Source organism: Xylocopa sonorina, chromosome 8 (assembly GCF_050948175.1).
Source record: "Xylocopa sonorina isolate GNS202 chromosome 8, iyXylSono1_principal, whole genome shotgun sequence".
Taxonomy (NCBI): domain Eukaryota; kingdom Metazoa; phylum Arthropoda; class Insecta; order Hymenoptera; family Apidae; genus Xylocopa; species Xylocopa sonorina.
The window spans coordinates 10,810,983-10,824,048 of record NC_135200.1 but is presented as its reverse complement, the minus strand read 5'-3'; the positions used below and the strand labels follow the sequence as shown (position 1 = coordinate 10,824,048).

General features: G+C 49.3%; 1 protein-coding gene across 1 annotated transcript in view; it reads right to left on the bottom strand.

Moving 5' to 3' along the window:
* Positions 1 to 13,066, bottom strand: part of Dpy (fibrillin-like protein dumpy) — a 106,713-nt gene that overhangs the window by 34,056 nt on the left and 59,591 nt on the right. The window contains 31 exon segments of the mRNA XM_076899974.1: positions 168 to 491; positions 584 to 877; positions 922 to 930; positions 1,013 to 1,327; positions 1,417 to 1,737; positions 1,842 to 2,147; positions 2,278 to 2,580; positions 2,660 to 2,983; positions 3,073 to 3,381; positions 3,465 to 3,794; positions 3,878 to 4,195; positions 4,282 to 4,581; positions 4,732 to 5,043; positions 5,147 to 5,464; positions 5,533 to 5,841; positions 5,942 to 6,265; positions 6,343 to 6,660; positions 6,733 to 7,047; positions 7,129 to 7,431; positions 7,581 to 7,904; positions 8,189 to 8,497; positions 8,724 to 9,053; positions 9,364 to 9,678; positions 9,766 to 10,071; positions 10,155 to 10,457; positions 10,543 to 10,891; positions 10,966 to 11,273; positions 11,359 to 11,679; positions 11,893 to 12,210; positions 12,295 to 12,600; positions 12,695 to 12,997. Coding sequence (XP_076756089.1) covers positions 168 to 491; positions 584 to 877; positions 922 to 930; positions 1,013 to 1,327; positions 1,417 to 1,737; positions 1,842 to 2,147; positions 2,278 to 2,580; positions 2,660 to 2,983; positions 3,073 to 3,381; positions 3,465 to 3,794; positions 3,878 to 4,195; positions 4,282 to 4,581; positions 4,732 to 5,043; positions 5,147 to 5,464; positions 5,533 to 5,841; positions 5,942 to 6,265; positions 6,343 to 6,660; positions 6,733 to 7,047; positions 7,129 to 7,431; positions 7,581 to 7,904; positions 8,189 to 8,497; positions 8,724 to 9,053; positions 9,364 to 9,678; positions 9,766 to 10,071; positions 10,155 to 10,457; positions 10,543 to 10,891; positions 10,966 to 11,273; positions 11,359 to 11,679; positions 11,893 to 12,210; positions 12,295 to 12,600; positions 12,695 to 12,997 — 9,444 coding nt within the window.

Sequence of the window (13,066 nt, the reverse complement as noted above, 5' to 3'; positions counted from 1 at the left end):
AAGGAATATTCTGAATGAAATACAGTCAACCCTCCTGTAACGCAGTGCTCTGAAAATACTCAGTTTCAATGTAAAACTAACAGCAAGAATTGCGACGATTAAACAACCTTTTTAAGCGCATTACAAGAGGGCTGGCTGTATCGTCTATTTTCAAACATCGATCTTACGTGGAGCTGGAGAACAATTGGTGAAAGGATCACCAGTGAATCCCTCCATACAAGTACAAACCGGGACGTGATTGAAAACCGTGCATCGCGCAGATAAGCCACAAGATCCAGGACAAGGATCGGTGCATCTTTGTCTGATGCATGCTGTGTTACTAGGACAATCCGAATTTACCGTGCATTCTGGCCGGCAGTTTGGCGGGCTGCCAAAGTAATTGGTTAAACAGGAACAAGACGGGGCACCTCCAATGTCTCGACACTCTGAATAAGGACCGCAAGGGGATGGTACACAGGGGTTTGGAGGTAGATCAGGTATTGCAAGTTGAGCTATTAAAAGAAAGGATTCGTACGATTATTAAACGATTAATTTCAACACGAACGGAATGTTTCCTTTTTGCAAGTCGAGAAGAGAGACTCACTTTGTTGAGGGAAACACCTGGTGAACGGATTCCCAGTGTTTCCTTCTTTGCAGGTACAAATAGGACTGTGGTTCACTACCAGACAGTTAGTGTTCTGTCCACAGGGTCGTGGACAAGGGTTCACGCACTTCTGATTAACGCAAGCACGGTTCGAGGGGCAGTCTGAGCTCACGACGCACTCTGGTCGGCACGAGGGAGGGCTTCCGGTGTACTCTGGCAGGCAAGAGCACACCGCGTTACCGGAAACCACGCGGCATTGACTGTTTGGTCCGCAGGGCGATGGAATGCACGGGTCTGTCTGATCCTCGACTTTGTCTGAAGAATTGTAAATGTGCGACTGATGAACTCTGCTGTTATTAACTTCAGTGGTGTTATAAAATTGTGCGCTCTCTATAAAGTGTTCTCATTTTCTAATTTCATATACTTTACCGGGCACTCTCGTAAGTTGGCAATATCTGAACGGATCACCCGTGAAACCAGGAACACAAGAGCACGTGGGCGAGTGGTTAATAACTTGACAAACGGCGTTCTGTCCGCAAGTTCCGGGGCAAGGGTTCTGACATTTGTTCCTCATACAAGCCAGGTTCGATGGACAGTCGGAGCTAACCGTACACTCTGGTCGACATCCCTCGTACGGATTACCGATATACTCAGGCAAACAAGCGCACGATCCCACCCCATTTTGCTCTTTGCAAATAGCATTCGAACCGCAGGGTGATGGCGTGCAGGGAGAAGTTGGTCTCGCTAAACGATAAAACAGGATACAGTCTTCAAATGAACCGATGTTTATCGCGACGCGTTAATTAATTTACGTAGATATTCAAATTCCTTACATTCTTCGAATCGAACGCATTGCGTGAACGGGTCACCCGTGTACCCATTGGAGCAAGCGCACATGGGCGTATGGCTGACCACGCGACACTCAGCGTTCGCGCCACAGGATCCAGGACAAGGATCCCTACATTTTTGGTTTATGCAAGCTTGATGAGCCAAGCATTCGCTATTGCTGACGCACTCGGGGCGACAGTTGGGCGGGGAGTTGACGAATCCTGGCATGCAGGTGCACGATGGAGTATCGTTCACCACTTGACACAACGCGTTAGGACCACACGGCGACGGCTTGCATACGTTTATGATCTCTGGCTTGACTTCCACTGGTTAAAAAAATTTTCTCTTAAATAAATTGTGTCGTTCGATCGATCAAATTAATATCGGATAATCGAAAAAGTATTTTCTTGGGAGTTGGAGGTTCTCTTACTGATGGCATCGCATCTGACGAACGGGTCTCCCGATAATCCCGCGGGGCAACTGCACACGGGGTTGTGATTGATGACCTGACACTGCGCGCGGATGCCGCAGCTTCCCACGCAAGGATTCACACACTTCAAGTTGCTGCACGCCTCGCTCCTGGCACACTCCGAGCTGACTACACACTCTGGTCTACAAGACGGAGGACTACCTACGTAGCCAGGCACGCAGGAACAAACTGCTTGGCCATTAACTGGTCGACACTGACTGTTCTGACCGCATGGGGATGGGTTGCATGGCGTTTCCGGGGTCACTTCTAAGGGGACGTCAAGATATGAGCATCGTTGGCGGTCAAAATAATGATTAGACCGCGGATTTTGCATATATCCGATTATGTATTGATCTTCTATCATTTAGTATAGAGAGAAAGAGAAAAATAGGAGTACCTTGAACAGGGGAACAGAGAACAAATGCATTGCCATTCATGCCAAACGGACAACTGCACATGGGGATGTGATTGAAAACATCGCAAACTGCATTCTGTCCGCAGGTGCCGACACAAGGATCGTTGCACTTGTTGCGTACGCAAGCTCTGTTTTGAGGGCAATCGGTATTGAGAACGCACTCTGGTCGACATCCTACATTGGGGTCTCCTCTGTACTCGGGTAAACAAGTACAGATTCCGTTGTTGCATTCTGCGTTCGGTCCGCAGGGTGACGGATTGCAAGGATCGTCGGGAACTATTGGCTCTAAAAATCGATACAATAATAATGACGATTTTCGAACTAAACATAGGTAGAAGTTAGGAGACAAGGGTGGATGTCTTACGCGGTGGTTTTGGATAACAATTGCTGAAGGGGTCGCCAGTGTAGCCCTCGAGACAGCTACAAATTGGCACGTGATTCATGACGGTACACTGAGCAGAAACGCCGCAGGAGCCAGGACAAGGGTCTCTGCATTTTTCTCTCATGCAAGCTTGACTAGGAGAACAGTCAGAGTTGATGGTGCACTCTGGACGACAGTTCGGTGGACTGCCTATGTAGTTTTGCAAACAGGAACAGGAAGGTATACCATTGGCGTTGCGACACTCTGCGTTTGCACCGCAGGGCGACGGAACGCATGGATTGAATGGCACCAGTGCTGTCGGAGGTTCTACAAATGGTTCACGAAATTGTCACACAGGAACTAGAATTATAGCTTGCAGTTTCTTAAAGAATTTAGATGTAGGAAGCGTTTCTCACCTGGCATAGAAAAGCAACGAGTAAATGGATCACCGGTATACTTTTGTCTACAAGCACAAATGGGACTATGGTGGATAACGTTGCACTCAGCGTTTAGGCCACAATGTCCTGGGCAAGGATTCTTGCACTTCTGATTGACGCAAGCTAAATTCGTGGGACACTCTGCGCTGACCACGCACTCTGGTCGACATCCTGGGGGTGAGCCAGTGAACTCTGGTAGACAGGTGCAAACAGCCTGGTCGTTAACGACTTGGCATCTACTGTTTGGTCCACAAGGTGACGGTGAGCATGGGTCTCTCTTATCCTCGACTATGGTCAGGAAAAGTGGGATCGTAAATCTTTCGTGGCGACGTATAAATTAAGCGGACGTTTGAATTGAAGATTCTTTTTACCAAGTGGCGTTGTGATCAACTGACAGAACTGGTAGGGTTGGCCAGTGTAACCAGGGAAGCAGTTACAGTTTGGCAAATGATTGACCACCTGGCACTCGGCGTTCGTGCCACAAGCGCCAGGACAAGGATCCTGGCATTTGGAACGAATGCAAGCGCGAGTGGAAGGGCAATCGGAATTTATGATACACTCTGGACGACAGCCTTCGTAAGGATTGCCTATGTAGTCGGGTAGACAGGAACAAGAACCCACGTTAGCTTGCTCTTTGCAAACAGCGTTCGAACCGCAGGGTGATGGTGTGCACGGGCTCGAAGGAAGTGGTTGCATTTGCGCTAAAATACGAAATCCACGAATGATCTCCATCATCCAAAACTAAGGTCATTTTCAATTTCGACAGGTTCACAGACTATCTTACTTTGCGTTAAGGTGCACTGGGTGAACGGATCACCCTGGTAACCAGCCAGACACACGCACATAGCGGTATGGCTGACCACGCGACACTCAGCGTTAGCTCCACACGATCCAGGACAAGGGTCTCTGCATTTGTTATTGATGCACGCAAGGTTACCAGCGCACTCGCTGTTACTGATACACTCTGGTCTACAATTGGGCGGCGCTCCAACGAATTCGGGCATGCAGGAGCAAGAGGGCGAGTCGTTCGCCACCTGGCAGACCGCGTTGGGCCCGCACGGCGACGGCTGACAGGGATTGATAGGCGTGACCGGCTCCTCGACTGAAAAGACGAACCACGGTCCCGTTAACAGCACCGTTCAACACCTATTATCCGGTCGAGTGATCGGTTAATAAATCGTGGCTCACGTTTAGGCTCGCATCGCACGAACGGATCGCCCGTGAAGCCAGCTGGACAGCTGCACACGGGATTGTGATTGATCACTTGACACTGCGCCCTCACGCCGCAGGAGCCCGCGCAGGGGTTCACGCACTTCTGATTGCTGCACGCTTGGTCCCGCGGACAGTCCGAGCTGACGGTGCACTCGGGCCTGCACGACGGAGGCGTTCCTATGAAACTGGACACGCAGGAGCAGACTGGTTGCTCGTTTATCACGCGACAGACGCTGTTGGGCCCGCAAGGCGACGGGTTGCAGGGGTCTTCGGGGCCTAGAATGGGCGAGGTTAAAGATGCTGTGACGTTTTAATTGAGTTGGCTATTTTAGGAACTCTGTAAAACTCGTTCCTGTTTCTCGCGACCTACGCTATCGCTCGTAATGAATATTTTGACAGGTGATACACGGTTTGAGTGACACGTACCTCTACTGGGACGACAGGAAATGAAAGCGTTTCCTGTCATGCCAGGCAGACAACTGCACATGGGTACGTGATTGTAGACGTTGCATTGAGCGTTCTGACCGCAAGTTCCAGGGCATGGGTCCACGCATTTGTTGCGAATGCAAGCTTGCGTCAGCGGACAATCGTTGTTCAGAACGCACTCCGGACGACAACCTGTGTAGGGATCTCCCTGATACTCTGAAAGACAAGAGCAGCTACCTTCCGTGCAGATTGCGTTTGGACCGCAAGGAGACGGGTTGCAAGGGTCTGCAGGTCTTACTGGTTCTTCTACCGCTGGATTAGTTTAAAAGAAAGCAATTCCATAGAATTTAAATAAATCGAATTAGCAAGAAGTATTGATTAGAACTCTCTGAATTCTCTTGAGAAGATTGCTTACGCTTGAAGTAACAGTTGGTGAAAGGATCTCCCGTGAAACCATCCGGACAGGTGCAAGAGGGTGTATGATTTATTACGTTACAGGTAGCTGATAACCCACAGGAACCCGGACATGGGTCTCTGCACCTTTCGTTTATGCAAGCTTGACTACTGGGACAGTCAGAATTGATGGTACACTCGGGTCTACAGTTCGGTGGGCTACCGATATATGATCTGAGGCAAGAGCAAGAGGGCGCGCCGCCAATATCGCGACATTCCGCGTACGGTCCACATGGCGATGGTACGCAAGGATTCTGAACAACTGGGCCGGGTGTGGGTGCTAAAAGAATCCTTTTATAGAAATTGAAACGCGTTTTGGTAACAGTTTCAGGGTCTGGTCGATCTTACTTGGCGTGGAAAAGCATCTACTGAAAGGATCTCCGGTGAATCCCTGTTTGCAACTACAAATGGGGCTGTGATTGAGGACCATGCAGTTGGTATTCGAGCCGCAAGGCTGAGGGCAAGGATTGACGCACTTGTTCCTCACGCAAGCTCTGTTTGGTGGGCACTCAGAGCTTATTACGCACTCTGGTCGACATCCAGGGGGACTTCCGATGTATTCTGGGAGACACGTGCAGACTGGTTGATTGTTCACTGCTCGACATTGACTGTTTGGTCCGCAGGGAGACGGGTTGCAGGGCTCGCTTGGAAGCGGTTCTAATTTTGAAATAATTTACGTCAGGACGAGTGTCCGATTTAATTTCCAATTTTCCGTATATTATAGTTAATGAGTTTCTGAAAGAAAATTTGTAATTACCGGCTTGTACAATGGGATTGCAGTATCTGAAAGGATCGCCAGTGAGTCCAGGCATGCAAGTGCAAGCTGGCGAGTGGTTGATCACTTGGCAAATCGCGTTCAGACCGCAGATTCCCGGACAAGGATCCTGACACTTGGAACGTATGCAAGCCATATTCGACACGCAATCAGAGTTCAGTGTACACTCTGGACGACAGCCTTCATAAGGATTTCCGATGTAATCTTGTGAACAGGTGCAAGATCCGGCTCCGTTTTGCTCTTTGCACACTGCGTTCGCTCCACAGGGTGACGGCGTACAGGGTGACACGTTCTCAACTATCGTTGCTACAATAAGATGCACCGAGTTGCAATCGACTCTAATTTAATCAAACGATATTAACCAAAGTATTCAACTGTCTTACGTGATTGGACAACACACTGGGTGAAAGGATCCCCGGTGTACCCGCCCAAGCAGACACACATAGGCGTGTGACTGACCACGCGACACTCTGTGTTCGATCCACAGGCGCCTGGACAAGGATCTCGACATTTCTGGTTCACGCAGGCGAGATGAGAAGCACACTCGCTATTACTGACACACTCTGGCCTACAATTAGGCGGTGTTCCGATAAATTCGGTCAGACACGAGCAAGAGGGCGAGTCGTTCACCACGCGACACTGGGAGTTTGGTCCGCAGGGGGACGGTTGGCAAGGGTTCACAGGTGCAACTGGTGTATCCACTAAGAGATCAGATTCGTGATTAAAAACACGCAATTCAAGGGTTGATTCGGTAAATTCGCAATATTTCTTACTTATAGGATCGCATCTGGTAAAGGGGTCCCCAGAGTGCCTTGGAAGGCAGCTGCAAATAGGATTATGATTCACCACTTGGCACTGTGTCCTCAAACCACAGGTACCCAAGCAAGGATCTATGCATTTCTGATTGCTGCAGGCCAGATTTCGTGGACAGTCTGAGCTAACCACGCACTCCGGTCTGCAGGAAGGCGGGGTTCCTAGGTATCCTTGAACGCAAGAGCAGACCGCTTGCTCGTTCGTTACTCGACACTGGCTGTTGGGGCCACACGGGGATGGTCTGCAGGGGTCTGCTGGTCCAACTGGTATCGGTTCTAAAGAGAAGCTTTATATTGCACAAGCCAGAGAAAAGTAACTGTGCGAGACTGAAATAGAATTGGTTGTAAGATATGCACCTCTCAGGACGGTGCAAAGGACGAACGCGTTTCCAGACATCCCAGCCGGACAGCTGCACATAGGCACGTGATTGTACACGTTGCAAATGGCGTTCTGACCACAAGTTCCTATGCAAGGATCTACGCATTTGTTGCGAACGCAAGCTGTATTCTGGGAGCAATCATCGTTGAGAACGCATTCAGGTCGACAGATTTCGTACGGGTTTCCACGGTATTCGGGGAGACAAGTGCAAACGCCGTTATTGCATTCTGCATTTGGGCCGCAGGGTGAGGGGTTGCAGAGGTCTATCGGAATTTCCGGTGCTGTAAAATTATTATATATGACTGGTTGGTATATACTCCAATATCTGTGCTTACTAAATCTTCGAACTCATCATTAGAAAGGAAAATGTAATTAAACGATATACTACTCGAACTATCAAGAATCACAGATTGTGAATGAGAGGTCTTACGCCGAGGTGGTACTGGTTGGCAACTAGTGAATGGATCTCCCGTGAGACCCTCGGGGCAAGAACACGCGGGGGTGTGATGGATCACGTTGCAAATGGCGCCGACTCCGCAAGAACCAGGACACGGGTCTCTGCACTTTTGGTTCATACAGGCTCGATTACTGGGACAGTCTGGGTTTATGGTGCACTCTGGCCTACAGTTGGGTGGGCTTCCCATGTAATTTGGTAAACAGGAACAGGACGGGGAGCCTCCGATTTCACGGCACTCCGCGTTTGGCCCACAAGGGGATGGTATACAGGTGTTTTCGACGGGGGTTGGCAGTGGTTCTGAAAAGAAGTTTTCTTATGTTTCCTTAAAAAGCTCTTAACGTGGTAGTTCTCTCATTCCAGGTTAGGGGTATTAGATCTTTCTATATGAGCGATTAATTTGGGGTGGTTTTAATAAGGTTACATCATTTTCGTCGGGGATAGGGTAAGATTAATCGTTCAAGCGATAATTTACTATTAGAGTGATTCATAAACATACTAATCTTTCCATTTAGTGGATTATTTTCTAAACTATTCTTCGTTTTAAAGAAACCCTTTTCTCCAGGGAACGTTCGAATTCTTACTTGGCGTTGGGAAGCATCTGACGAAGGGGTCTCCGGTGAAGTCCAGCTTGCAAGCACAGATCGGACTATGATTCACGACTCTGCAATCCGTATTAGCGCCGCAGCGACCAGCGCAGGGCTCTGTGCACTTCTGATTAACGCAAGCTTTGTTCAAGGGACACTCCGAGCTGACTACGCACTCCGGTCGACATCCAGGGGGACTGCCAACGTAGTCAGGGAGGCAAGAACAAACAGCTTGACCGTTGTTCACACGGCACAAGCTGTTGGGTCCGCATGGCGAGGGGCTACAGGGGTTTCCTTCTGGGAGGGCTGCAATTGGTGAAGAATTCTCTCAGAATCGCTCGTCCCAATCACTTTCGAGGACTCTCAACCCACTCTCGATGCCATGTCATTCTTTCCGGATTAGTCGGTTAATTGCAGACGAATCGCACGTCGTTGATGAACGAATGAGGAAGCGTTTCTAACGTTAGACGTTTGTTTCTCTAAGCGTGACGATGGCGGTGAGGATGATCAGTGGCGTCACGTTTAGACTTACGGGTAGTCGTTGGCTGGAGGTTACAGTTCACGAAGGGATCCCCCGTGAAGCCAGCACGGCAAGTGCAGCTGGGCAGGTGATTGATCACCGCGCAATCGGCGTTCTGGCCGCACGTGCCGGGGCACGGGTCCTGGCACTTGGACCTGATGCAGGCCAGGTTCGAGGGGCAGTCGGAATTCAGGGTGCACTCGGGTCGACATCCTTCGTACGGGTTCCCTATGTAATCCGGGGCGCAGGTGCACGAGCCTGCACCGTTTTGCTCTTTGCAAACGGCGTTAGGGCCGCAGGGCGACGGGGTGCAGGGAGACTGCGGCGTGGATACGATCTCGGCTAAAAATGGGCCACAGGGCAAGCTTAACGTTTGTTACGTATCTTTCTATGAGGCGTTAAATCCGTGAGTTATTCCTTTTGTTAATAAGATTAACACACAAATATAAATACTAACTCCAAAGGGGTGTTAAAACAATCCAAAGGGTTTAGTCGTTAGGGAGTGTTTCTGTTTCCTTTTGTTCTTGTGTTCGTGTAAATTTCTGTGTAATTTGCATAATTTAATTCTCCTCCGAATATAGACTTTTCTTTAGAAGCTTTGACCATGGGCACTTACAAATATTGCTGTTCTTTTGTAAAACACAAATCTTACGTCGTCTCGGAGAGCACTGCGTGAAGGGATCGCCTGTGAATCCGGCCAGACAGGCGCACATCGGGGTATGACTGACCACTCTGCACTCCGCGTTCGAACCACACGAGCCTGGACATGGGTCTCGACATTTTCGATTGACGCAGGCCAAATTGCTCGAGCACTCGCTATTGCTCACGCACTCTGGCCTACAGTTCGGCGGAGAACCGATGAAATCGGGCAAACAGGCGCACGATGGTTTGTCGTTGATCGTTTGGAACACGGAATTGGGGCCGCACTGGCAGGACGCGCAAGTATCTTCCTGAGGTGGGCTCACAGCTACGAGCACAAACCAGTCACGGTGCATCTTTCTCCAAACGATTCTTCAGGAATAAGGTGTACAAAAGCAAAGAGGTAGATTCTTACTGATAAATTCGCATCTAGTGAAGGGATCTCCCGTGAAACCGGAAGGACAACTGCACACAGGGTTGTGATTGACAACCTGGCACAGTGCCCTCAATCCGCAAGTGCCAGAGCAAGGATTGATGCACTTCTGGTTGTTGCAAGCTTGATTTCTGGGACAGTCGGAACTGACAACGCACTCTGGTCTACAGCTGGGTGGACTGCCAAGGTATCCTGGCACGCAGGAGCACACTGCCTGCCCATTTATGGCTCTGCACTGACTATTGGGTCCGCAAGGTGACGGGTTGCAGGGATTCGTCTGAAGTGGTTCTAAATTGAAATGTGTCAACGTCATTCTTCGATCTCTGATTCCTCCCGCAAAATGATCTTTGATTACTTATCGATCGTCGTACCTTCGATCCTATCGCAAGATATAAACGCATTGCCAGCCATTTCTGGTGGACAGCTGCACATGGGTACGTGATTCAGAACGTTGCAGATCGCGTTTCTGCCACAGGTGCCTGGACAAGGGTCCACGCACTTGTTGCGTACGCAAGCTCTGTTTTGAGGGCAGTCGTTATTGAGAACACACTCTGGGCGACAGCTGGTGTAAGGATCGCCTTGATAATCCGGCAAACAAGTGCATACTCCTGCGTTACATTGAGCGTTTGGTCCGCATGGCGATGGATTGCAAGGGTCTGATTCGGGGGGTGGTACTGCAAGAATGTTTTAAACATAGGAATCACAGTACCCGATCGATTTCAAAATCGAGGGAATAATCGAAGGAAGATTAAGCCTTACATTGCGGTGGTGTTGGGTAGCAATTACTGAATGGATCTCCTGTGTATCCCTGCATACACGTGCACATAGGCACATGATTGATCACGCTACATTGAGTTCCCACTCCACAAGATCCTGGACAGGGGTCCACGCACTTCTGCCTAATGCAAGCTCTGTTACTAGGACAGTCAGAGTTGACTGTGCACTCTGGTCTGCAGTTTGGAGGACTGCCAATGTAGGCAGACAGACATTGACAGGATGGACCGCCGTTAACCACTCGACATTCGGAGTATGGGCCACAGGGGGAAGGTAAACAGGGTCGCGAAGGCTCGATTGCTCCAGGTGGTACAGATTCTAAAAGAGTGATCAGCTAAATGACGTTTCTGTTCGATATTGAAACAGTTTGAATTGCTGTGAAGTGACTTCAAACGTCTTACGTTGAACTGGGAAGCATCTAGTGAAAGGATCTCCGGTGTAAGACTCTCTGCAAGCGCAGATTGGACTGTGGTTCCTGACCACGCAGGTGGCGAACGTGCCACAGGAGGCTGGACAGGGGTTCACGCACTTCTGGTTAACACACGCGCGGTCCTGAGGACACTCCGAGTTCAGAACACACTCGGGACGACACATTGGAGGTGTGCCTGTGTATTCTGGGAGACAGGAGCAGACTCCTTGACCGTTTATCACGCGACACTGACTGTTTGGTCCGCAGGGCGATGGGTTGCACGGATCCTTGTACTTCGTTTCATCCTCTACAAGATTTTAACTCCATAATGATCATCCTCGAAAATTTTAATATATCGATTGGAGAGGAAACAAAGAATATTCCGGTTGTACCTATCTCACGCATCAAGGTGCAGTATTGGAACGGATTCCCACTGTAACCTTCAATGCACGTGCAGGCAGGACGATGATTGATGACCTTGCACTCAGCATTCGTGCCACAAGTGCCCGGACAGGGGTCTTGACATTTCGAGCGCATGCAGCTCAACATGGACGAACAGTCCGTGTCGACGACACACTCGGGTCGGCACCCTTCGTAGGGGTTGCCAATGTAATCCGGTAAACAGGAACAAGAGCCTACGCCATTCTGTTCTTTGCATATGGCGTTGAAACCGCACGGTGATGGAGTGCATGGAGAAAGATTGATCGGGACGGCTAAAAAGTTTTGGGGTAATTAAAGAAATCGTCGAAACGAAGAACTTTTCGGGTACTCATTGTCAGAGTCAAAGGTTTCGACTGCTCAGGATCGCTTCGTTGTAAAGTAACGATAGTAGCAAATGGATATTATGGTGTTCTTAATACAGTCAAGGTAGCAAAATCTTTGACGACGACTAGAAAATACTGTGAAAAGTGTCTCTTGATTCTTACGTGGTCGAAGGGTACATTGAGTGAAAGGATCCCCGGTGTACTCGCTAGGACAGACGCACATGGGAGTATGACTGACCACGCGACACTCGGCGTTAGCTCCACAGGACCCAGGACAAGGATCTCTGCACTTCTGATTGATACAAGCAAACTGACTGGGACATTCGCTATTACTGACGCATTCTGGCCTACAATTCGGAGGGGTTCCTATAAATTCCGGTGAACAGGAGCAAGAGGGCGCATCGTTGATGACTCTACATTGAGCGTTTGGTCCACACGGCGAGAGTTCGCATGGGTTATGTATCAACACAGGCTGAGGCGCTAAAAGTATATCCCATCGATTACTTCCGCGTATCAACTACAACTCTTCGAAGAATTATGGAATCTGGAAGGAACAGATCTTACGTCGTGGAATACACTGAACGAATGGATCGCCAGTATGTTCAGGCAAACAGCTGCATATCGGATTATGATTGACAACGTTGCAAACAGCTCTGAATCCACAAGTACCAGGACAAGGGTTTATACACTTCTGATTGCTACAAGCTTCTGTCAGAGAACAATCAGAGCTGACTGTGCACTCTGGTCTACAAGCAGGCGGTATACCCAAGAATCCTGCGACGCAGGAGCAGACAGGTTGATCATTCACCTCTCGACAGACGCTATTTGGTCCGCAAGGTGACGGCGAACAGGGATTCCTCTTCGTAGTATCTATGATCGTCATAACGTCGTCGGCAATTTAAAATAAATCCCGAAACAAAATTCTTTTTGTTAATATATGGGGAACAAATTCCTCGAATTCTACCTTGTGCGACAGAGCATTGAACGAACGCGTTCCCAACCATTCCAACAGGACAACTGCACATGGGTACATGGTTATACACGAGACACTGCGCGTTTCGACCACAGGTACCAGGACAAGGATCAACGCACTTGTTCCCCACGCAGGCTCTGTTCTGCGGGCAATCTGTATTCAAGACGCACTCTGGTCGACAACCCACATAGGGATCACCCAGATACTCGGGTAAACACATGCAAATCCCATTATCGCATCGTGCGTTGGAGCCACAGGGTGAAGACGCACACGGGTCGGTAACTGTTGGCTCGGCTATGGAAGGAATAAACGTGACGTTGGTGCTCCAGTTTAATTAAATCCTCTGCGACTTCCCGCTTTCGA